The 25,438-nt window shown below is 43.2% G+C and overlaps 3 protein-coding genes across 30 annotated transcripts in view; 1 reads left to right on the top strand and 2 right to left on the bottom strand.

Annotated features, from left to right (window-relative positions):
• AK8 (adenylate kinase 8) overlaps nt 1–18,247 on the bottom strand; it is a 128,041-nt gene extending 109,794 nt beyond the window's left edge. For 2 of the 10 annotated variants that reach the window (XM_065571954.1, XM_065571950.1), the window contains exons 1-3: nt 18,115–18,247; nt 11,025–11,124; nt 7,571–7,641 (exon numbers count right to left, since the gene is read on the bottom strand). In XM_065571954.1, the coding sequence (XP_065428026.1) occupies nt 7,571–7,641; nt 11,025–11,091 (138 nt within the window). In that variant the 5' untranslated portion in view covers nt 11,092–11,124; nt 18,115–18,247. Of the gene's footprint in view, nt 1–210; nt 303–2,675; nt 2,896–7,258; nt 7,642–8,378; nt 8,483–8,511; nt 8,651–11,024; nt 11,125–18,114 lie in introns of those variants that run through there. The other 8 variants (XM_065571952.1, XM_065571953.1, XM_065571956.1 and 5 more) reach the window with 8 other exon arrangements.
• Nucleotides 8,512–18,817, top strand: SPACA9 (sperm acrosome associated 9). Of its 2 annotated transcripts, XM_005293288.4 has the most exons (5): nt 8,512–8,642; nt 11,208–11,363; nt 12,748–12,950; nt 13,612–13,759; nt 15,098–18,817. In XM_005293288.4, exons 2-5 carry the CDS (start codon nt 11,220–11,222, stop codon nt 15,104–15,106), a joined length of 504 nt encoding a protein of 167 aa, XP_005293345.1. In that variant the 5' UTR covers nt 8,512–8,642; nt 11,208–11,219; the 3' UTR covers nt 15,107–18,817. The 2 variants fall into 2 exon arrangements, with proteins under 2 accessions (XP_005293345.1, XP_005293344.1); XM_005293287.4 differs by having other exon boundaries at nt 13,612–18,817.
• A 1,419-nt stretch (nt 18,818–20,236) lies between these two features.
• TSC1 (TSC complex subunit 1) overlaps nt 20,237–25,438 on the bottom strand; it is a 54,264-nt gene continuing 49,062 nt past the window's right edge. For all 18 annotated transcript variants that reach the window (XM_065571949.1, XM_065571940.1, XM_065571936.1 and 15 more), the window contains 2 exons: nt 24,988–25,149; nt 20,237–23,501 (listed from right to left, as the gene is read on the bottom strand). In XM_065571949.1, the coding sequence (XP_065428021.1) occupies nt 22,997–23,501; nt 24,988–25,149 (667 nt within the window). In that variant the 3' untranslated portion in view covers nt 20,237–22,996. The remainder of the gene's footprint in view (nt 23,502–24,987; nt 25,150–25,438) is intronic.

Consider the following 25,438-nt stretch of genomic DNA (forward strand, 5'->3'; position numbering starts at 1 on the left):
TCAACACAATACAAAGTAGACATTGTATGACATATGTCAACCTTACCACTCCCCCAGCAGCTGTCGCACAATGCCTGACAGTGATCGCTCTGATCACAGTTGTGAACTCCACTGCCCAGGTCATGGAGACCAGAAGCCAGTCCCTACCCCCCCCAATCTCTGCGTATTTTTTAAATGCCATTTCCTGACTGCCAGCTTGGCGAGACACACCTAGTAGTTCTCCCTTGTTGCGTGCAACTTTCCATCCGACCCTGCTGGTTATACGTTATAGACATGCTCCGTGTCGCCAGTATCCAGGAGGTACTGGATCTCTTGGGCTTGAGGAGAGAAGGGGCTATGCAATCACAGCTAGAAATCACTTGTATAAACATGGACATCTACAGAAAGATTGCACAGGGGACGAAAGCAAAAGGGTATGACAGGGATCAGCAGCAGTGACATGTAGAGGTAAAGGAACTGCAACAGGCATATCGTAAGGCCAGGGAGGCCAACAGTCAATCCGGTGCTGAGCTTCAGACCTGCTGCTTTTACAGGGAGCTGCATGCCATACCTGGCAGAAACCCCACCAGCACCCCACAGAGCATCCTGGGTTCCTCAGTGGAGCCCGAGACCAAGCCTGTGAACAAGGGGGGGGGGGTGTCCCATGGTGGGGGGAGTCCAGCTATGAGTGAGCCAAGATCTATTCAAGACTCTACCGCAGTCTAGCCAGTCCTGCCAGCCAAGACGGATCTGGGGGAAGAAACCAGGATAAGCACATGCATGTATTCCCCCATAAAAAGTTTATATGTGAAGATGGTACCCAGCACAAACCCAAGTTAGCAGGACACAGGTATCTGCTTTTCACTGTTTCACTCCTACGAAAAGACCCAGAGGTACAACAAACAGAGGTAGAGTTATCTGCTTTTCATTCCCTTGTATTGTTAGGTTGGGTGGGGTGGAATGGCATGCTGAGCAGTTTGTTTATGTATACAGGGATGTCCCTTATACCCTTCTGAGGGATCTCAATGAAACTTCCATGGAAGTACTCTGGAATCCTTTCCCAAAGAATATGAGGAAAGGCTGCTTTATTTCTCCCTCCTCAGTAGGACACTTTCCTATACCACTCTGCAATGACTTCAGCAGGCACCACTGTGGTAAACAGGCTAGCAGGATAAGGGCCTGGGCAGCTTCAGGACACCAACAGCAGCTGTGCTCTCTGTACCTTTGTTAGCCTCAGGAGTGAGATAACAGCTAAAATCACCACCGCCTGAGGAAAATAGCACCTGTACACAGTGCCATTGCCCTGTACTCATACCCGTGGAAACAGGGGTTGAATTTTTTTTGGTTTACTTAACCAAACGACTCACTCTTCACCCTACCCTCTCCTCACCCTCAGCAAGCCAGACTCACTATGGCTGCAGCTAGACAGTGGCGTTGTGCAGAGGTGCACCAAAGCTGGAGGTGTCTTGATTGAGGCGTATCTGATTTAAAACTTTTATGGGAATAGGGGAAAGGCGTTCTGAAACTTATCTTTTGCTTTCCTTTGTGACTGTAAACACAATGATACACCTGTCTGTTTTATCCGTAGCTGCTGCCACGGCAGCCTTGAAGGGTGCCCCATTCACACCTACAGAATGCCTGACCCTGATGAGAAGAAAGAAGCAGACTTGGGAGGCCATGTTCAGTGAGATCCTGCAAGCCAGTGCTGTCTTGGAGCACGAGCAGAGGGTTTGGCGGGTGAATATAGAAGTCAGCCTGGAGAAGGAAAGAGCAGACAGGAGAAAGGCCTAGGAGAGGGAGATCCCCAGGCTAGAATAGGGCATCTCAGGCAGCAAATGCAAATACTGCAGACTCCTGTTGTCCTACAGGTCCAACAATCAAGTACTTGCCTCCCCCTGCAATCAATGGAGAGCTCCATTTCACCAGTTCCCTACGCCCCCCATGGCATGATTCATGGGCCACATCTCTATCATTACCACTCTGTGCCGGGACAATAACAAAAACCACAGCGTCACACATACTGACCTGTGAGAACCATGGTTGATGTATGTTTGGCAGAAATGAATTGAAATTGCTAGAAAACATTCATGTCTTTCTAATTTTAAAGCCCTATTCTGTTTATTTATTTTATAAGTTTGCACTGTATTGCTTTTTAACTGCACATTACTCTTTCCACTGTTTTTGTTACACAATACATTTTTATTTTTTGGAAATAAATTAATGTTATTTCATAACATATACAGCAGAATACCTAGTGCTATCAGAAGCACACAAATTGTAGTTGAACAGGATCACAGAATTCATAGGTTCAGTGTAATAATTATAAATGTCCAGTAACCAGTGTGATATTCATAAATGTACTCTACAATTGCAAACACCCCCCAAAACATCAGGGCCAGACAGAGCACAGTCCAGCACAGCATATTAACATTTGCTGACTGCTAAAGTGCTCTTCAAGGCCTCCTTCAGCTGCATAGCTCCCTATTGAGCTCTTGTATAGCCCTGGTGTCTGGCAATTTAAAGTCAGCAGACAGATGCTCCACCTCTACCTTTCCCCTTTCCCTCACAGATAGTATGCAGGACAAACAGGCAGCTATAACATTGGGATATTTTTCTCACTGAGAGCTAATTTAGTGAGTAAACATCACCAGTGTCCCTTCAATCCACCAAAACCACATTCAATTATCAGTCTGCACCTGCTGAGCTGGTAGTTGAATCTTTCCTTGGAACTGTCAAGCTGGCTAGTGTAAGGCTTCATGAAATGCGTTCCTCAGGATCACTATTGGCATTTCATCACCACAAATGGTAATCTGCCAGTCAAGAAAGAATGTCCCTGCTTGCAGCTTTCTGAACAGTCCTGTGTTCTTTGATATCAGTATGGGCTGGTCAGGGAAGGTGCATGACGCTTGGATCTTTAAGGACTGCACCTTCCCTGACCAGCCCATACTGATATCAGAGAAGCATCCCCGGTGACTCACCAATGCTTGCATAACCATAGAAAAGTAGCTCTTTTGCTGATGTACTGTGTTGCAAGGTGGGATGGGGCCAAAATATGGATGTGCATGCCATCTCTCACCCCACCCCATAGCTGCAAATCCATCCACGATGTTGTGCACATTGCTGAGAATCACAGTCCTGCATAGTCAATTAACCAACTCCAAAATTATTTCCCACTAAGCAGTAGCAATCCAGTGTTGCAAGCATGCACAGTGCAACCACCATTCGTTTCTCAAATGTCAATTCAGCTCTCATTCTGGTATCCAAGCTCTGGAGGGCTGGTGTGAGCTCGGCAGACAGATCCAGGAATGTGGCTTTTTGCATCTGGAAGTTCTGCAGCCACTGCTCGTGATTCCCAACCTGCATTGTGATGTGATCCCACCAGTCAGTGCTCATTTCTCTGACCCTGAAGCAGTGATCCACCACCTGCAGCTGCTCTGTGAACACCATCAACCTTGAATTGGTTTTGCTATGCCCATTAGCACTCCCTCCTCAAAGAAATCATCCTGTCCCCCACAGTTGCCGTACTTCCTGCGGCTCTGCAATTACCTGAGGATCATATGTCCTATGTTTGCAATGTTCATGACAATAGTGCAGAGCTGTGCGGGCGCCACGCTTCTGTCAGAGATAGCAGGCAGCGACAAGTGCCATGTGGGTTTATGGGATTTTAACAAAAGGTCTGAAAATTATGTCATAGGGATGGCATTATGGGATGGAGAAAGTTGCATGATGGGAACTTATCATAGAATCATAGGACTGGAAGGGACCTCGAGAGGTCATCTAGTCCAGTCCCCTGCACTCATGGCAGGATTAAGTATTATCTACACCATTTCTGACCAGTGTTTATCTAACCTGCTCTTAAAAGTCTCCAATGTTGGAGATTCCACAACCTCCCTAGGTAATTTATTCCAGTGCTTAACCACCCTGACAGTTAGGAAGTTTTTCCTAATGTCCAACCTAAACTTCCCTTGAAGCAATGAACTTAAATTGCAGCTTGTCCTATCCTCAGAGGTTAAGAACAACAATTCCTCTCTCTCCTTTGTAACAACCTTCTATGTACTTGAAAACTTATGTCCCCTCTCAGTCTTCTTTTTTCCTGACTAAACAAACCCATTTTTTTTTCAATCTTCCCTCATAGGTCGTGTTTTCTAGACCTTTAATCATTTTTGTTGCTCTTCTCTGGACTTTCTCCAATTTGTCCACATCTTTTCTGAAATGTGGCACCCAGAACTAGACACAATACTCCAATTGAGGCCTAATCAGCACGGAGTAAAGCGGAAGAATTACTTCTCATGACTTGCTTACAACACTCCTGCTAATACATCCTAGAATTATGTTCACTTTTTTGCTACAGCATTACGCTGTTGACTCATATTTAGCTTGTGGTCCACTATGACCCCCCAGATCCCTTTCCGCAGTACTCCTTCTTAGGCTGTCATTTCCCATTTTGTGTGTGTACAACTGATTGTTCCTTCGTAATGGAGTACTTGGCATTTGTCCTTATTGAATTTCATCCTATTTACTTCAGACCATTTCTCCAGTTTGTCCAGATAATTTTGAATTATAATCCTATCCTTCAAAGCACTTGCAACCCCTCACCCCCAAGCTTGGTATTATCCACCAATTAATCCTTATCTCCCAAAGTTCCGTGTGCAACTCATTTCTACACTAATAAAAATCTCACATCCAAAACCTTCCTATCTAAAAGTAGGAAACATAATGAGCCTCAGTTACACTCATATCCAAAACCCCATTTAGCCAAATAAATTCCACATCTCCTGTTCCATTTCGATAAACTGAGTGTGTAAGGGAAAAGGAATCTACAGCATATTTGCCTGACTTTTCACTATTTATGCAGTTTACCTTTTGTATTTTATCTAGTTTGGACAATGAAAATAAACTAACCAGTTTCACTTGCAAGTTCTCATGCTGCAATGTCTGAGTAACAAACACCACAGGGAAAATATTTAAATCTCAGGAAATAAAATTGTTTTCATTGGTATTACAGTATAAATACATGAAAAATATACGTTTTTCAACAATTATTTAAAAAAACCGAATTTGGTACCTAAGTTTACCTGATAGTGATTCTTTAAGGATTATAAATAACAAACCCAGAAAACTTGCAAAGTTATAATGACACATGGTTCTTTGAGCTGTTGATGATTGTTACTTCTATGATTCTATGCCTCGGTGCTGCAATCACTTAAGCACAAACTTAATTTTACTCACATGTTTAAGGTTAGGTAGATGCATAAATGTTGAAGACTTGGGGCTATTATTTACAGGTGTGTTTGTTTGTGCCCTCAGATGGCTAACAAAGCTGTGATCTGAGCAGATCCAGATTCACTCTTAGCAGTCCAAGAAGGATTTTCTGTGAGATGTGTGTGGTCATGCTGGTGTTTTTCACCTCTCTGGCATGCAGAATGAAGTTTTGCTTTGAAGAACAAATTTTATACAGCATTGCTCATACTAAGTGGATCTCAAAATTCTCACTGAATAACATGGTTAAGTTACAGAGCTAACAAATAATAGCAGAGACAGAGAAAAAGTATGTTTTTGGGTAAGATATGAGAAGAGACAGTCTTCATAACACACAAAATAAGGATGTGAAAAATGTTAACACTGGTATGTGTTATGGCCACTTTTTCTAACAAACTATAACAATGCTCATCACAATATTAGAACTCTTTTCCCTCAACAAACTTTTCAATGCCCAATATAAGTAAATTAGACCTAAGGAACAGACTGTAGAAACTCACAACCTCCTTTTTGGCTAGAAAGTCAATCTCATTCTTTACTAAAATAACAAGGCTTCTTTGTAACTGTGTTTTTATTGGTTTCACATTAGTTGTACATGTGCATAAAAAGGCACAACAAGAGCATAAATGTTTGATGAAACAACACAAAATAGACAATGCTCCCCCCCCCCCCCCCAAAAAAACATACATTAGATTATGCATTAATTCATTAGCCTAGTCTCAAAAAGAGCAGTTACCGCCACATAATTTTTAAATACAGGTTTCTCTACTACTGCTCCACCCTACTACTTCCCATCCTAATCCACAAAGTATCATACTTATCAGGCCTGCTTTGCATTTGATCGACTGAACACCTTTCTTCCACAGACAGTCAACATTTTTGCAGAATTATATATTGCAATGAAACCTGGTTGATAGCCAGTGCATTATGTTTTTCTAGCATATAGCTTGTCCAATTTCCTTGAGACAGGGACAGTGTCATCTAAGTTTTCCAGAGTAGCAAGCCCAAAGATAGTGTTTGAAAAGTAAAGAATCATAGTGCTTAAATAAATAATGATACACCTAGATACATGAGGGATACAAAGAGATTAGTATTTCCTTGTGTTTAATTTGACAACACCTCATGCTGCAGACATAAACAGTGCTCCATCGTGAAAGATAATGAGAAGTCCAGCGGCACCTTAAAGACTAACAGATTTATTTGGGCATAAGCTTTCATGGGTAAAAAACCCACTTCTTCAGATGCATGGAGTGAAAATTACAAATACAGGCATAAATATATCTTGAAAGATGTGGTAAGATACCTTGTGTTGTAAGTGCTGCCTGCACCAAAAGTGCCCAACTGCATATCAGAGGTGCCCCGATGTACCCTAGGAATCATTGCTTCTTTTTTTGCCAGGTGCACCCCAGCAAGTGCTAGCATCACTCTTCATGGTTCTGAACCCATCCACCCAATAGCTCTCAACTGCTTGCTGGGAATGGTCATGACACTTTCCCCCACCCTCAGGGTACCCCATTGTATGCTGGGAATGGTTTATACACCTCTTCTGAGCACCCTACTACACGTTGGGAACAGTCATTACACTCCATGCCCTCAAATATACTGTGGCATGTTGGTACTCAGGAACAGTCTGCACTGGGTAACCCCAGGCCTGGAGCAGGGTTACCCAGTGTGTGCTAGGAATCATCAATATGTCCAAATATACCAGCGTATGGTGGGAGCAACTGTTAAACCCACACACATGGGGCAGGACCCACCATATGCCGGGTGCGTGCAGTCCAACCAATGCTGGGAATTGTAAGTACCACCCCACCCCACATGCGCTTGGGCACCCCAATGCCTGCTGAGGGCAGTCCTCTTTACAGGGGGCCCCCCTCCAACCAATGCTAGTGCATGCTGGGAACTATAGTTGTTACCCCCACCCCCCCTCCCTTCACTTCTGGCTTGGGGGGAGCACTGTTATTCCCTCAGTATCACCAGCGGGCGAAGGGACTTGCGGCCTCCCCGCCCCGCCCCTCACCTGCAGGAGCTGGAAGAGCTCGTGCTTTTCCGCATAAATGCCTATCTCCGGGGGCACACGGAGCGGCCGGGAGGTAGCGTCCATCGCACCCTTAGCAACCGCTCGTCGCTAAGGCGCTTACGTTATCACCACGCGACGCAGGAGGCCCCGCCCACCCCTGAATCAGCATCTCAGGGACCCGCCCTTCCCGGGGCTCGGAATGGGGCGTGTGACCTCATCAAACAGCGACAGACTCCTTTAAAGGGGCAATAACTGCGCCCGGCTTGTCCGTGCCCCGGCGAGTCAATGACACCCCCCCTTTCTGCCTCTCACCCAAGGGCGTGGGCACGAGTCCTTCGCGTTACAGCCCCGGCTGTCTGGACGTGGGGGGAGCGGCAAGTGTCCTGGCGGGGGAGAAAAAAGCTGAATCAGATCTTCGCGCTTTCCAATTCCCCACCCCAGGACCCGTCCCAACAGCCCCCATCTGTGCCCTACCCCTCCCCTACAGGGCCCCTGCCCCCTCACATACAGCCTCCTGCCAGTATCCCCTGCCCCCTCCCACACATCCCCCTGCCCCTCCCCTACAGGGCCCCTGCCCCCTCACATACAGCCTCCTGCCAGTATCCCCTGCACCCTCCCACACATCCCCCTGCCCCTTCCCTACAGGGCCCCTGCCCCCTCACATACAGCCTCCTGCCAGTATCCCCTGGTCCTCTCCCACACATCCCCCTACCCCTCCCCTACAGGGCCCCTGCCCCCTCACATACAGCCTCCTGCCAGTATCCCCTGCCCCCTCCCACACATCCCCCTGCCCCTCCCCTACAGGGCCCCTGCCCCCTCCATACAGCCTCCTGCCAGTATCCCCTGCCCCCTCCCACACATCCCCCTGCCCCTCCCCTACAGGGCCCCTGCCCCCTCACATACAGCCTCCTGCCAGTATCCCCTGGTCCTCTCCCACACATCCCCCTGCCCCTCCCCTACAGGGCCCCTGCCCCCTCACATACAGCCTCCTGCCAGTATCCCCTGGTCCTCTCCCACACATCCCCCTACCCCTCCCCTACAGGGCCCCTGCCCCCTCACATACAGCCTCATGCCAGTGCCCCCTGCCCCCTCCCACACTGCCCCTGCCAGTGCTCCCCACCAACAATGCCCCCGCCAATGCTGCCCAGCTCAGGGTCTACTCCTCCTACTCGACCCAAACTGACTCTCCCCCGCCCGCTGGTCTCTGTGGCCCTATGGCAGGAGGAGGCGTGGATACCCTACGTCACCGTTACCTAGGGAGACGGTTGTAACAATTGCCCTGCGGGGAGCTCGCAGCTGGGGCTGGCGGCCGCAGGGCTGCGGGGAGCAGGCGGTGTCGGGGGCAGGAGGTCCGGGACATGCAGGAGTGGGACAGGAGACACAGGTGAGTGGAGCTCCGAGTCCAGACTGACCACACGGACTCACCAATCTGCGGGCTGTGTAAGGCCTTTCTGCTAAAGACTTAAAAGCACTTTACACAGCAACAGGGAGTGTTCAGAAGAGCCTAATTGAATTTAACTGTGAGGTCACCTCATTCCTAGGAAAATCCCATCCATCCTCCTGTCTGTTTACTACTGGATGAAAATGGGATTGAGAGTTTTAATGTCTGTTCTTAGTTTAGTCTCACTTTTGTGACAGTCAAACTGTTTTGATGTCACGGAGAAGCAGGACTTTAGAGATGATGAATAAGCAACAGGAACAAGTGATTGCCACATGACTGATTCTGGGAAGTGCTGGGTGCCCTATATGCCCCCATTGAAACCTTAAAGGCAATTTGAGGGCCTATTGTATCTTCTAAGCTGCTAGAGTTTCCACTTTAATGAAAACTTGCTCATAAAAATCAATCAATCATAATAGGAGAGTTAGAGAGGGTGGTTTTAAAGGCAAGGTATCTCAAAAGTTTTTCAAACTTTCCCATGAAGTGCAAGACTTTATGGCTCAGTCCAATTCACATGGTAAGGAATGGGAGCTACTTTAGACAAGAATATACATTTTGGTTAAACCTATTTACTATCTTATAAAAACATCCATTAATAGATCTTGTAATTAATTATTTTGCTTGTAAGTACAAGCTATATTTTTAAAAAGTCAATAGCCAGACCTGTTACTTGCTCTGTTTCTGAACTCCATTGCAGACCTATACTTTTTTTTGTACACTTTAGACATTTTTTTCCCTAACAAAGTTGCAGCCTATTTATGACACCTGCAAATAAATTCATTTGACAGAATATCTGTGCTTTGATTTTTAGAGGAGCTATGCAATCCAACTCCCACTGAATTCAAATGGGAGCTGCTGGTGCTCAATATCTTTGGGAAGAATCAAGACATTATATTACCCATTTATTATGGAAAGTCACATGCATTTTGTATTTCATTTAGATTTGTTATATTTCTGATCTAATCTCTAATTGTAAACATTTTTTATTGCAGAAATGTAAATGTTTGCTGTGTCAAACTAGTAGGATTGGGGTAAAAAAATACATTTTCTCCATTAGAGACTTTTACATTGTGGCTTTCAATGCCAAATTGCTACTTAGTTATTAAACATGCAGAAAGTGTAAATAGCTTCTTTGTGATCAATTTTGATCTTGGTAGAGGGACAAACCTAAGCCCACCCAAGTGAGTTTCCCATCCTCACCCATCCCAGAGTATGTGCCAACGTAGATTTCACTTCCCTTCAACGTGAGGGCTTCTGAGGGCCGGCTATAGTTTTTATGTGGGGATGCGTGGGGCCTCAGGCATACATCCATAAACTCCACCGCATATTTGGGAGTGGGAGGGTTTAGCAGCTGGGTAGGACAGATCGGTATGGGGATACAGGAAGATTTTAAACTAGTACTGGGGGAAGATAGGGACATCAGGATGCTTGTTACTAATGGGCATCATCAGAAGTGTAGAGACGGGGGATTTTAGCAACTACGAGGTGGCCTATGCTCTGTCTGTAAGAGGGGAAAGCCTCACAATCTGTTGATGGAGAAGGCACCCAAAAGTAACTATACACTTGACAAATCCAGCCATGGAATTTGGAACCATGGACAGTTTTCCCGTTCATTCTGGGTCACCTTCTGGCTCTGCACTGTCTACTCAGAGCATTAATACCATTCCCAGCTGAGTGGTGTGTGCACTTATGGGCACTATAACAATCCTTCTTCTGACCCCAGAACTTGAGAGCCAGATTTAACCAAGGATATGCAAAGGGTGGTGGTGCCCACAGTGCCCCTTTAGCATCTAGATTGCTGGGGCTAGGAGCAATAGTAATGCATTTTTTTTTTTTAAACTGGAGGATCAAAAGGACAAGAATAGTCGGAGCTTCTCTGGGGTAGGGGCAAGGCAAGTTAAGGTGAAACTAGGGAGGTGGGGGAGTATAGAAACTGGTAGCCCTAGGCAGTGCTCACACTGCCTCTACATTCGGACAAGACCAGCACTGGAAATCAGCACCCCTTGCCAGGCCCTCATCTCGCTGTGAAAGAGCCAGAGGTTAACCTCAAGTCCAGGTCTCCCTTGTTCCATCGCACTTTACTGCACACTGCCTCTCAAGCTGGCCTTCATTTAATGTTAGAAGACAGTTTTCAGCCGCTTGGGCAATAGCTTTACACTGGATAAGAGAAGATATTTCTCCCTTTGGTCCTCTCACAGCATTGTGTTTGATGCATTACTACATTATGTTTACAATAGATCCACTAGGGTTTATGGCATCTGATTGTCAGTGGTCCCCTCTGGGTTCTCTACCTCTGTCTGTAGCATCATTACTACCTCATTGACTTACTGTTTGGGGCTGTGGGACTGCAGAGCCTTAACACAATATATTTCCCCAGCTTCTTGATTTTTTTCATTTTTGGGGGGCAATTCAACCCATCTGGTTACAGCTGTAGATGAAAATAAAGTTGCACATGTAAAATGGTATCACTTTAAAAAATTAACTTCCTCCCTCTCCTTTTTCAAAATCCAGGAGGGGGGGAAAATGAACGAGGTAAAAGAATGTCTGAGAAACATAGAACAGACTTACAAGATCTTCCAGCAACAGCAGTTTACATTTATTGCAGCACTGGACCGCACCCGAGAGGATGCACATGACAAGATCAGGCCTATAGCAAGTATTGGACAGGTAACAAAGAAATCAGCACAAAGATCTCTGCCAGCAGTGATGGGGACAGCATAATGCTGTCATGCACTTGTGTATATTTCAATGGCGAATAACTGTACTAGGGGAAGCTATATACAAACCCCTCTAGTAAGATCTGTTTATTAACAATATTATATGCTACAATGGATTATCAAATAGATACAGAAGTATCTACATTATGATTTACCCATTTATACAAACGCTATACTGCTTAGTACCACTTTAGACAACTTAGCCTAACAATCCCATTTCCCTACCACACTCCTAACCACAAATATACAGTACAAGACAAACATACCCACCTTCCCCCGTCACACATGGAATCTGTAAACCTTAACTTGTTGTAGTAAGCAGCTTACTTGCCACTCCCCCCCGGTATTGGAGCTACTGTATTTTTCTGTAGTGTTTATTAAAAATAATGGCTGTTACAAAGGTGGAATGAGGGCTGAATGTCCCTATAGAGTAGGGGGTTCTGAGTTGGTATGTGAATTGTCTTGGAACTTTCAAAAATATTGAATATTTTAAATAATGTGAAGAACTCAGAGCCTGGAAGAGACACTGGGAAAAAAAATCTAAATAAAATGACAATTATGGATGTGCTGAGAGCAATCCCTTTACATGTGGAGACCGCATGTGTCATTAAAATCAGGGTTCATTAGGATTTAATTTTTCTACTTTAATAATGCAAGGGCTTTGTTCGCTATTCGGAAGAGTATCTGGATAGATTGTGTTATGAATTAATGTCAGTTTCTACCAGGAATTAGCATTGAGATTTAGTCTTAATTTTATTAAATAATAAACTGAGCAATACAGATGCTTTGTAAGTGGTAATTATTATAATGTCAATGACCAAGGTTCAAACTAATCCACCTCCTGCCACTTGGCAGGAAGACCCTATACCTAGCCATTTCATCTGTCTAATTTTGATCCACCACTCACTAGTATAAAAAAAGGGTGACAGGAAGCACCCTCTTCTGCACCCTCAGATCGCAGTAATGGAGCCACACTGGCCCCGTGGCTGAAGTAGCACATCAGCACTCCTGTTCCAGCAGGGGAGGGGGGAAGAACGGCTGTGGATTTGCAAATATCAGTGGATACCACCAACCATACCTCTCCAAATCCTATTGCACGGGAAAGGAGGAAGCTTTTTACCCAGGCAGGCTCCAGAAATCCTATTGCATATAGGTTCCCCTGCACATTGCTTCCTTCAGAGCCATGGCTGAGAGGGCAGTTTCTCTGCAGTGTAACACAAACTGCATCGAAACGGCCCTTTGTACGTAAAGCAATAAAAACTGCACCAGCTTGTTTGAACTAGTTTCACTGCAGTTTAAATATTGCCCTTCCTTGCACATGTTGCACTACATAGGTGCAGGCATACATGGATCATCACTGTAACAACACTACCGACAGACGCATCCTCCTCATGTTCTTGAGCATCTGTAGTGAACTGAACAAACTCTGCCAAAAGCTAGAAGCCCTGCATCCCGGTACCAGTGTAACGAACAATATTTTGGAGAAATGCAAGCTGCTCGTTAGCCCCAGCAACGACCTGAGCACCATCCGAGCCAAGTACGTCTATCAGCAGCTCACTTTTATACATTTCTCATTGTAAAAAAAGCAAACATCACTTAAGCAATTTATAAAGCTGGGAAAGAGAGGGGCATGGTTCTCTGCTGATGTAAGCGAAATTTGTACTCCAGACCACCACACAGATCTATTAGAGCCATGTGACTGTCTTCTAATTCCAATGAAAGAGCAAGGGTGCCCCAGTAATCCCATTGGTCTTTGGAGAATTTCCCCCAATACTATTCACTCCCCACTCACAAATGGTTAGATTTTTTTTTTTTAAGTTTGTGAATTTCAGTGCTAGTGAAATGTAACATATGGGCAGCCTAGTACACTGAAGTCACATGCAACGGCAGTACAGGTTTCCCCACCCCATACTGTCAATGGTTTATTTCAACTGGGCAGAGGAGAGATGTATTTTTTACATGCTATTGAAATTAAATCTGGGGGCAACCAGATTTGGGCCCAGTGGTGAGGAATGTTATTGGGCAGGAACGATTTCAGCCACACAGTCTAGTTCTGACCATCACTGACCCTTTGTCTTGAGAAAGTAATTGAAAGTGCCTATGTACTTGTAGCAGCGACTCTAAAAGTGGCATTTTGGGGTTCCATGTGTTTGATTTACCATCTGGTAAATAACTGCTTCCCCCTGACCCCCACACAGGTACCCTCATGATGTGGTAAATCACCTGAGTTGCGATGAAGCAAAGAACCACTATGGAGGTGTGGTGAGCCTCATACCCATAGTGCTGGACTGCATGAAAGCATGGGTGGCCCACAGTGAGAAGCTGCCTCGGAACTTCCTGCATAACGTGAGTGATGGAAGTGCTGACTCTCAGAAGAGAACACAGCAGGATGTGTCAGCAAAGGCATCTGCTCCCCTAGGCCCACGTCCTGCTATCCTCACTACTGCTACTCAGACCTTGGTTAGTTATAAAGACTATTCAGGAGAGCAGAACCGTAAGCATGGTAAAAAAGAGCACCTGAATGGCACAGGGAGAAACACTTGGAAATATCTCAATGGTCCCTGGAAACCACCTGGGAAACCCTCCTTTTAGAAGGACCAAAGCTCATACATCTTTTGCATAGATGTGACTGGTTATTAAATATGGTCTCCAGTATTCACTGCAGTTGTTCCCTCCCGTCTTCACCCAAGTTCTGAATATATGTAGTCTTGTAAGTCTCCAAGAGCAGATAAACCTAGATCTTATCAGACAACTTTCTACTGAGATCCAGAAAAAGAGTTGAAACGGGTAGTGTATGTCACATGTATTCCTCCTTGACAGGTCTAGTGGTGAGGGCAGCAGATGGAGTTAGGACCAATCAGATTCTGGTCTCTCACCAATGCTGTGTCTTGGGCAAGTCACTTGAAGTCCAATTCTATGACTTCCTATCTGATTTTTTCAGGTTATAGGTTGCTCAAATTTACTGCTGTAAATAGCCTGCTATCTGAAATCTAAGATGGGTGCACTGCATCCTACACCAATACCAGTAATAAAGACTGAGCCAAAAATCTGTCTTCATTTATAGCTGTTCAACCCCTTCACTTCCCATGGGGTTGCACAGGTGTAAGTGAGGACAGAATTTGGTCCTGTAGTTGAAATTTAATTGACGGTGGGTGTGGCCCATAAAATAATCCAGCTCACTCTCCCAGAGCTGTTTTGGCTCTGCAGGGCTAACAAAAGGAAAAAGTTATTTCTGACCACTATTAGGGTGCAAGACTCCAATCCAGGGAGCAGATCTACTGAGGAAGAGGTGACCATTTTCAGACACAGCCTCTTTTCAAAGTAGAATTGCACTTTAAGGTCTCTACGCCTCTGCTTTCCCTTGGGTACATCTTACCTACCTTACAGAAGTGTTTGATGCTTAGGTCATTAACAGTTGTAAGGCATCTGAGATCAGCTGATGGAGCATGCATAGAAAAGTGCAACGTATTTTTAAATCATTGCCTTCCTATAGAGTCTCTGAAGCCAGCTAGCTAGCTTTCCAGGACTGGGTTATGAAAGCCAGTCCACCTGTAGGCTCGCTTCCCATATTTATCACTTAGAACTGATTTGTATAATTTATGGATGCTTTATGGAAGCTCTTAACAAGATCTTGATTGTCTGATGTATTTCCCTTTATCTGATTGCTCTTTTCCCCTCCCACAGGCAAGTTAGCTCCTGTTCTTTTGCCTCCTGCCTGAAGACACTCCTGAATAAATGTTTCCCGTGCATGCATGGCTGTGTTTGCTAAAATTATGGGGGTGCTATTACCTTAAGGTGACCAGGTTTTTGAAACAAGTATCAACTAAGATGGGAGAGTTGCGCAAACAAGGAAGTGCAGAAGGGAATGGCAGTTCAGAAGGATAGGAAGTATTTACAGGTGAACTTTCACCCCTTCTTTTACCCCCTCTGTGTATTTGTTCCCATTCTCTTCCCACACCGCTCATACACGTCTCCATAGGATGTATAGGAATCATTGCACTAACCCTCAGCTCTGGGATAGACATGATTTCTTCAGTAAACTTCATAATTATTTTTAAGTGATCCTATTCAATTGAAACTACTGGGGAATTCAAACAGATTTAAGATTGTTGGGCTATTTAACAGACATAGTTGCTAGCAGGATTTTGGGTAGCAGAAAAGCCACCCTTCCTGTGGAAGGCTTTATTTAATAGCTGTATCATGGAGGTGGCTTTACAGAGAAAAATTAAAGTCACTAATAGCATCTAAATACTTCAAGTTTCAGGCCTGATTGTGCTAGGCACCATACAGACAAGTAACAGATAAAATGCTCTCTGGGACAGGAACTGTTAAGCAGGAAATGAGGGCTATTGGTTAGACCATGGGCCTGAAGGTTACAACTTCCAGGTCCTATTTCCAGCTCTGCTACTGACTTATTTAATAACCTTAGATAAAAGGTCATCTAACCTCTGTGGCTTAATTTCCCAATCTGAAAATGGGGAGGATACCTACTGCATAGCAGAGAGGCTGGGAAGCTTATTGTCTGTAAAAGCACCTTTTAAAATTCTTAGATGGAAGGGGCTATAACAAGGGTAATTTTTACCCACTAAAAATCAGTTTCTCTAAGCCCCTTGCTATGTCAGCCCAGGGAGTGGGTGTAAGTCCTACAAGCAGCAAAGGAAAACCCCCAGAGGGATATCACTCCCCCTGTGGAGACGGCTGGTTGAGCATGCCCAATTTGAGACTTGCAGAGCCCTGAAAGTAAATCTGCAACAAATATCCTGAGTGTCTCCAGATCCACATACACAACAAACATTGGGGGATGTCTGAGTTGGCATTTTAAGGGAGTTTGCAAAACTAGGGACCCCATCCTTCTGCCATTTAAGTCAAAGGGAACATTGACACTGATTTCAGTGAGAGAAGAATCAGGACCTGTGTTAGCGAGTTAGAAACAACCCTTCTTCAGTATCAGTGTGTCAGCCAGTCTGAACTTCCACAGCTGCACCTAACACAGGACTTCCCTGAATAAATTCCTGCTTCAAGTCCAATAACTGTGGTTGAACTAGAACAGATCTTCTAGAAAAACATCCAATCTTGATTTTAAACAGTTCCAGTGGTGGAGAATCCACCACAACCCTTGTTAAGTTGTTCCAATGGTTAATTACTCTCATCGTAACAGGATTCCATTATTTTGCCTATGATTATGCTACACAGCAGAATTGATGGGGGGCAAGGGGGAAAAGCTAGCAAGAGTATTTCCCATTCATTAAAATCACCAACTCTTTTTACTGCAATACAAGTTGATCAGAAATCACCATCTAAATTTAGTTTTAAAAGGCCCATAAGTGTGACTAAAATGGCAATTAAAAAATTCAATTGTCAAAACAGATATTCAGTTATAATCTCTTTAAATACTTCTATTTTAAATGTCAAAGGCAAGCAGTTACTTATCACTTATCTGTTCTTGCTACATAAAACGAGTGCAGTTTAGGATTTCTGAGAATAGTGGTTACATGACCATATGTTCTGATCTATATTTAAATAAAAAATAGCATGAAAATAAGGAATTTGCACTTACTGTAAATGTCTGCTAGTCCAATCAAAAGTTATGCTATATGGAAGATAAATGTCCTAGCATTTGTTTGTGCATTTTCATATGTTGATCAATACGTTGTTCCAGTGGCTATATAAGTCTGAAAAAAGAATCTCTGCTATGCTAGGTGAGCTAAGTGACTCCTGAAGAGGAAAAGCGCAAAGAATCTCCCAAAAACAAAACAAAAATTGCAGGGTGGGCAGAAAGGCATGTGTCATCTATCAAGCATTTTACAAACATTAAGTCATTCACAACTTTGTGAGATGGGAAAATAGTCTCCCATTTTACAGATGGGAAAACTGAGGCACAGTGAGGGGTCAAGTGACTTGCCCAAGGCCAAAGTCCAAGTGGTGGGAACTCCTGATTTCTAATCCCAACTTTGACTCCCAGTCCTGTGCACAGACCTGGTCTTATTGCACTAGTATAGATCTGAAAATCCAATTTTAACATCATTCTTTATATAGTGTAAGCTGGAATACTTGGATTCTGATCAGATCAAACTACTGTATTAACTTTGAGGTTAACGTAGTATCGGTTCACTTTCAGTTTTGTGTATTAAATATCACAACCCTGCCACCCAACAAGCTAACAGCTGTTGCTCATGTCTTACCCAAGAGTTCCTAAACTGTCGCAAACTACTGAATAATTCCAAAAGTAACTGCCCCAGTCCTCTCACCCAGTCCTGCTCACTAAATTTCCTCAAGGACTCTTGAATGGAAAAATTGCAAGTTTCTTGGGAAACTATAGTTTTTCAATTACATGACAATGGTCTTTTGGAAGATTTTTTCAAAGATAAGTTGCAAAAACAGTTTGTCCAAATTACTTTAGTTTCTATACAAGTTTTCCTCTACACAGTGGATGACCACCACTTCAGATAGAGCGAAGTTTGAGAGAAATTTAGAAGGTTGGTAGGGTAGGAAGAGACAAGTATCAGCTTTCCAACAGCAACCTAGTGGCAATGTTGGAAAGAGTACCATCTTGCCATAAATCCAGTTGACACTGAGTAGAAATTGAGGTAGTTGGAATGTAATTATCCAAACATAGCTCTGTAATAAAACTTTGCTTTAACTTTGTTTTCCAAGTTCACACACAAACACAAGAAACCTGGGAAGCAGCCAAACTAGCTTACTTTGTGTTCCTCAAGTCTCCTTGATCACCCGCTTTTTCTTCTGAAGACAAATACAGATACAAGCAGAGTATACAGGATCCCAACAAAATCCAGCTGTCTGTATGCTACATACTACTTCTGTAGTTCTGGTCCAATTTAGACAGGGGATGGCATCAGTCAAAAACCTGTATCAAATCCAAAATATCCTTAGGTTAAAGATTTTTTTTTTTTTTTTTTAAGTTTAAGTCTGGAGACACCGTAGCCAACAGGATGCTGCTTATAGGCCATTCAGAAGAGAGCTGGGATCAAGTCAGCAATTAGAAAGTCAGGGATTCGGCTAGACCTGAAAAGTCTTGCAGGGAACCACAACAGGGAGCGTGGTGGAAGTTCAGCAGCTCAAAAGATTAGTTCTGAGTGAGCTGGCAGAGTCATGGAGGCCTCTAGTGGTCAGGTCTAGGAAGCAGTACTAAAGAACGCAACAAGGTCAAAAGGAGAGTTGGCTTTTCAGTCTGTTATGTGGCAGTAGAACTGGGAGGAAAGCCATGGCTGCTGGAAGGATGATTCTTATTTATGGTTGTGTTTATGAGCATTAGAAAATAAAGCAGATTCTTTATTTCTCTACTTTTGTGAAAATATATATTGAATTATTTGTATGCTGGTAAGAGCAGTTTTTGAATGTTAAACTTGTATTGAGATATGTAACAATAAAAGAAAGTCAAGATTCTGTTTCTGCTGTTTTTCTGCCATTTACATCCTATAGGAAAAATTCTCCCAAGTCAGAGGGTCCAAACAAGACTTCCCACATCACCTGACCCTCACAGTAAGGGATTAAAGTGTGCATAAATCCTCCGTTATGGGGATGAAGTCCCCATACAAGTAGTTGATCTGTGCAAAAATATGATCTCTCTGACAGCATCAAACAGTCCAAGTTGGTTCATGCATTTAAAAGTGTTAATTTTTATGCTCAAAGTACTTTAACTGCACCATTGATATTCATGCTTCATGAGCCACTTTAAAAAGAGTTGCATTTGTGCTCTTTCAGATTTTCATTCTGATTCCAATTGTTGTAAGAGCACAGGTCAGCTTCTGAAACATCCTTTTGCTAATTTGTAATTAAGAATGGCTGTCCCATTGCATTTGAGAAGTCGTTCTATGGGTCGATCGGTCCTTCAGTGCATACAATTCCCTAGGCTGTGCATACATTCCTATGTAAAAAGTCCCAAAGTGGAATTTGTTATGTAGACACAACCTTAATCAGAGTAAAACTAGCTGGCAAGATTCTAATACAAATCAGACCTTTAAGATGATTCTAACTGGGCCATCTGCAGTAGATGTAAATGTGTTCCAAGAACTAGACACTTTTCTGCTGTCTTTGGGGGACTTCAAACACACAACTTCTCTTTGGGAACTTCAGGTATGGTATCTGAAGCTGACATCTGGAATAAAGTCACAACAGTAAATGCTTTCTTTTTGGAAAGGATAGCTCACTGTACCACTGTGATGTTCAGCTATCATTGGTTGCTGGTAGAAGATGAACAGCAGCATTCTGATCATAGTCCTACCGTCCAGACCAGCAAGCAATGCTATGTAGAAGACGAGTCAAATATCCAGACTACTTGCAGATATCTCTGGGTATGTAGGTATGCTTGGATACCATAAGTACACCTCTACCCTGATATAACACAAATTTGGATATAACGTGCTCCAGGGTGGGTGGGGAGATGCGCACTCATGCGGATCAAGGCAAGTTCGATACAACATGGTTTCACCCATAACGCGGTAAGATTTTTTGGCTCCCGAGAACAGCGTTATATCGGGGTAGAGGTGTAGTAGGACTGGCACAGAATTAAACACTGAAAACTACATGTGCAGTTAAATTACTGGATTATACATACCTATGACAACATCAAAGCTATTTTGCAAAGAGGGAAAAATTGCTCATGCTATCTATAAAAATGGCAGGACATCAGAAGGGCAGGACATTTATCTGTTTTGTAACATACCCAATACTATTAAACACTTGGACCTCTGAAAGTGCTTTAATGCTAATCTTGTTTCTGCAAAGCTCACGTTTAGTCAGTATAGGTTACCAGCACAGATCCTTCACCCTGAGGGCGCAGCTTGCAGAGAGCTCAACGCAAAGTAGTGCAAAACAATACATGTTTATTTGTTCACAGTTAAACACAAGCAACTGCCTTGACATTTTAGAACATTCTAATAAGGACAGCAAAACCTCCTTTTGGTTTAAAGTTCTCTTTAGCTTAGATTGTACCATTTTTCCTTGTATTTCATATTTATGGCATTTAATGTGGATTGTTTAACATGCTTACAAAGAGCGAGGCAGGGAACAGATTAACTTTTGACAAAGACAGCGTTTTTAGATTTAACTAAAAGCAGTCAGTTAAAAATATCTGTCTCCACTTCATTGATGGGATCCCTTTAAACAAAATGCAAGTTACTACATACAGTAGATCCATAATTTTAGAGATTTACAAGAACAATGGCAAAATTTGTTCCTCCATAATCTTTGTGGTCCATAGATAAACCGTCTAAAGTGGTTTCTGATTCCATCCCAGTGCTAACATCCTTTTAAAAGAGAAAAGGCCACCCACTGATGAGCTCTGATTAGCTCCAGAGCATTTTTGCTACTAACAACAACAACAAAAGTCCCTCCACTAAAAGAAGTGAGTCACCATGTGGCAGGATAGTCTGTTAGGAATTGCCAAACTGAAGGGAGGGTCTATCTGATTCCCATAACAGAACTGTATCCAATAGCTGAGTTAGCCCTGTTAGGGGCAATGTGCAAACTGTTCACTTCTGGGTGAGTGGGATATGAAGCCGTTGAGTCTTCACTCATTTGCTATTGCAACTACCACCAAGTCTTAGAAAACCTACAGACGTGTCAACAAAACCAGTCAATGTCACTTGTGACACTATTTCCTATTCTGTGCAGGTTCAAGCTTTGAAAAAAACACCAAAATTCACCTTTACTTTCAGAGTCAGGACTGGCTGACAGGCAGAAATGTATACAGACCATAGGTGTTATGGGAGAGGTGGAATGGAAGGGAAGGTATTGTCTGGTTGGGCAACAGGGGGTATGGGGGAGTTGGAAGGGGAGGAAATCACAGCAGCTCTATTTGTCAGGTTAGCAGAATGCCAGCCTGCTTTGATCAGTTCTATCCCTACTTAGATTAGGTCAAGCTAGAAAAACAGAGTACAAGTGTAGTTACCTTTCGGAAGATTCTTACCACCACCCCTGTAGACTGTTTAAGGGAAAAAAAAAAAGACGACATCTGTAAAAGTAGGAACAAAATGAACACTGGGGCAGCGTGGCTCTGACGCTTTAAAAGGTCATATTACAGACTAAGTGATCCTGGACCCAGACATATCAGAATCTCACAGACGTGAACGTCTCTCTCTTTCCTAATAATGGAGCTCTGTTCTGACAGGAAAGAAACCAGAGTTTGATGACCGACATAAATCCTGATCCCAAAGTCCTTCAGCATGCAAGACTCCCCATTGACTTCAATGGGAATAATAAAGATGGGAAGGCTGCAGGATTGGGTCCTGTATATCATTTTGAGCTACATACACTGGCCCAACAGCAAGCTCAGCTGCTTGGGAGAGTGGAATGGAGGGGAAGGAGAGAGAGAGAGAGAGAAAACTAGGTAGCCACAAATTGAACTGCCATGACCTCTGTATCCAAGAGAGCAATAGCATTAGGGGGAGGACTTCCTTTGGGAGTTTATCCAATGATTCTTGATTCAAGCCTGGAATCTTATAAACTATTCCTGGGAAGAAGAATGTTTGAGATTCTTCAACCCAGAATGAGACTGTCTTGGTTAGCCTGGACAAAGATCACAATGAAAAAAAGAAGAGTCCAGGCAGCACAATTGTCTCCCAGCTTAGAGAAACATTTGCAGAATCTTCTTCAAAATGCTCACTTGGAAGTTTTGGTGAACCCGCCACTTTACACAAAATCTCTACATACTGTCCTTGTCTGGATCTCCCTGCACTCAGTATTCAGTTCTCATCACCTCCACTCACGCAACAATTTAAGGTCAGACAAGTACCAGTTTGTCAAACAAACAATGAACATCCCCCTTACCCACCCAAGGGGAGGAAAAAAAAAAAAAAAATCAGAAGCAAGTATTTTAACGAGACCTCAGCAAATAGTTTGCAGTTCCTTGGGGAAGGACAATGTTTGTTCACATATAATTTTCCAGGAAATGTTAAGGACAAAAGAAACAATGATTATGAATTGGGGTGAATGCAACATCAGTTTGCAGATGTGTGTTGTTCTTTACCATTCAGTCACTTGACCATAGTCCAATCTACGAAGACCAGAGTTGGGGGAAAACAAACAGGCAAAATAAAGACCTTCAGATGAATGCACTAGAAACTCTGGTTTTGCTTTTTTCCAGAAGAACATAACCAAAATCACCTGCAAGGGCAACACAATTAACTGTTCTAAATTGGAAGCTTGCTGAGAAATTTCAGCTAAGTAAAGCACTAAGCATTCATAGGTAGATTCACAAAGGTTAATTTGGCCTCATATTGCACTCAAGTTCATAGGATGCAACCACTCATTGGGGAGGGGAGAAGGGAAAAAATACTTATAAATGCTAACAGTTGCCCCTTCAAATTAGTACACACTGCTAATGATGGGATTTGAGAGAGGAGAAGCAGAAGAAAGTTAGGTTGGGCATTACCATTCCAGACCCTAAATCCATTTTGCATTCATTCAGCAGTCATCTTATGTAAAAAGACATCACTCCTGTTTCCACTGCTCGAGCTAGCTGCTCAGACCAATGAAACATAAAAGCTTTTAGTTAAACTTGCATTCGCGCCTCCTGTTCTATGCCAAGAATATGAAAATAACACTGATTGACTATCTTCCTTTTTAACTGTGGTCATGATGAGTTTCATTGTAGTCCATGATATGAAGCTGTCCAACACTGCTTTCCTGGTTCATGGGCGAGGGGCTGGGGTTGTCGGGGCTTGAAGGAGCCTTTGCCTCCACCATGCTTGGATCTTTACATAGTTCACTCTTTAGAGTGTCAGAAAGACTGTTGATGGTCATACCCTCCTCATCACACTGGCTCTCGCTCTTGTTGCGGAATAATTCACGCACTTTCATTCCAAGAAAGCTCTTGGAGCTGGGGAGTGAGCCTACAGTTAGTGGGACGCTAGTGGAAGGCTCCAACAACATGGATGCTTCCCAGTGACTGCTGAACTGACCCATCCTCTGGTTCTGGGATTTTTCTGGGGTGGACAGCTCACTGCTGCTGCCTTTACTGCTACTACTACCCCGGGTGCTCGGAGGTTTGGTCTCTCCATTTCTACCAATTGCTTCTTCACTGTATCCTGCCACAGAGTCTGCAAAACCTTCATTACTACAATCCAGCCTGGAATGAGAGACAGAAAGAGTCAAAATGATGGTAGCAATGGTACACCATGAAGAGATTAACTTGTTGGAGAAAAAGGCAGTTTACTTTGATTAGTTTCTATGTCTACCATTACAGATGTGCTAAAACATGCCGTCACCAGTTTCTCCTTTCAATCAATCCTGCAGCAAAGCATAAACCATTGAATATACTGTAGCCAGAAAGATAACCAACATCACGGATTTAGTGGTGGATGTAGGTTCAAGACTGGCAGAGATCCAAAGGGTAGGATGTACCTGCATCCTCACTGCTTTAGGAAAGATCCCACACGGATTTGTAGATCTATCCTTTGCCTGCCGTTGCCTGAACAATACCTGCTCTTACTATATCAATTGTTTTTTGTAGCCATTCTGAAATTACTACAGAGCTAGGAGCAGGAAGCATTTCATGAGTAGGAAGGATTTATTTAAATCATATATATGTGGATGCTAATCAGCAGAACAGACAAATTCCTAAGAGGGCAAAGGTAACTGAGTATAAACAAGGTTAGTATTTCCTCCCCCAGTGGAGAATCCCTTTTTAAACTCAGATAGAAGTCTCAAGACTTCAATGAAAGCAATAAAATAGACAGCTTTTCTTTGACTTCCAGATAGCCAACTTCAATTCAAATGTACGACGTTTGCATAAAAGGGATGCCTCGGACATATTCTACTCAAGCCATTTATGCCCAACAAGTTTTGGCTGGTGATGATGGTAAATCCAGATAAGTTGTGAGAAACAATGCCTCATAACTGACCATGTTTCAGACCGGAAAAGATGGTCAATTCCTGAGACTTTTGTAGTCATAATGAAGGTTCAGCAATTTTCATGGTAAATGCAACAGTTTGGATTAGATCTCAACATCCAATTTTGGATATTAGCAAACCTAAAGGTCCTTATTTAACACAACAGGAACAAAGTGCCAATGGAGTAAACTATTTCCCTGGAGAACATCCCATTTAAATAGACTGTATTGTCTACATTGCCTACACTAGGTCCTACCAGTCAGTCAACTAATTGTTACAAAGGGTAGAGCTGCCCAATCAGACAAGCTAAACTAGATTCATTATGCAGCAATTAAAATAGTTAAGAAAATTCTGTTTTGTTGTATATTAAAATGACAGGTCCTGGATGTGAGCTACTGGAGCTCAAATTCTTCAGAGAGGAAATAAAGAGGGTTTTACTAGAATGGTTTTCACCTGTAGCTGATTTGCATAGTATTTTAGTTACTAAAGAGCTCCTTTACAGTTTATTCTCAACTCTGTTATTGACTCACTGGGTGACTTGGACAAGCCACTCATCTCAGTTTCACCACCTGCAAGAATGAGAAAAGCTGATGCTTCACAAAGGTGAGTAAAGTACTTTGGATACTTAAGGATGGCAGACACTGAATGCTAAACATTACTTCGGGAGGTTTACCTCAAGCAGCTTGCAAGTAGCTCATCAAGTTTTGTAATATTGTCCTTACCTTTCTTCTGCTGCTTCAGCTGCTTCTGTTTTTTCATCGTCAAGTTTTTTCAATAGGCTATCCTTCTCCCATCGGCCGTACAGATCTAAAATCTCCAGCTCAAAGGCTTGTGTAATTCTTTTCTGGGCTTTGTATCTGCTCTCTACCGCTTGCAGCTGGTCTCTGAACATACAAAGAACACAGTACTATTAATTTAAAATTTTTCAAAGTATAACCCATCTGCCAATACATTTTTTTTTAAACTTTATTTATAACAAAATAACTTCTATTGGTGAAAGAGACGAGCTTTCTTCTGAGCTTACACATACTTCTTCAGGTCCTGAAGAAGAGCTCCATGTCAACTTGTCTCTTGCACCAACAGAAGTTGGTCCAATAAAAGATATTACCTCACCCACCTTGTTTCTCTAATATCCTGGGACCGACACAGCTACAACAACATGGCAAACAGCTT

Source organism: Chrysemys picta, chromosome 18 (assembly GCF_011386835.1).
Source record: "Chrysemys picta bellii isolate R12L10 chromosome 18, ASM1138683v2, whole genome shotgun sequence".
NCBI classification, from domain to species: Eukaryota; Metazoa; Chordata; order Testudines; family Emydidae; genus Chrysemys; species Chrysemys picta.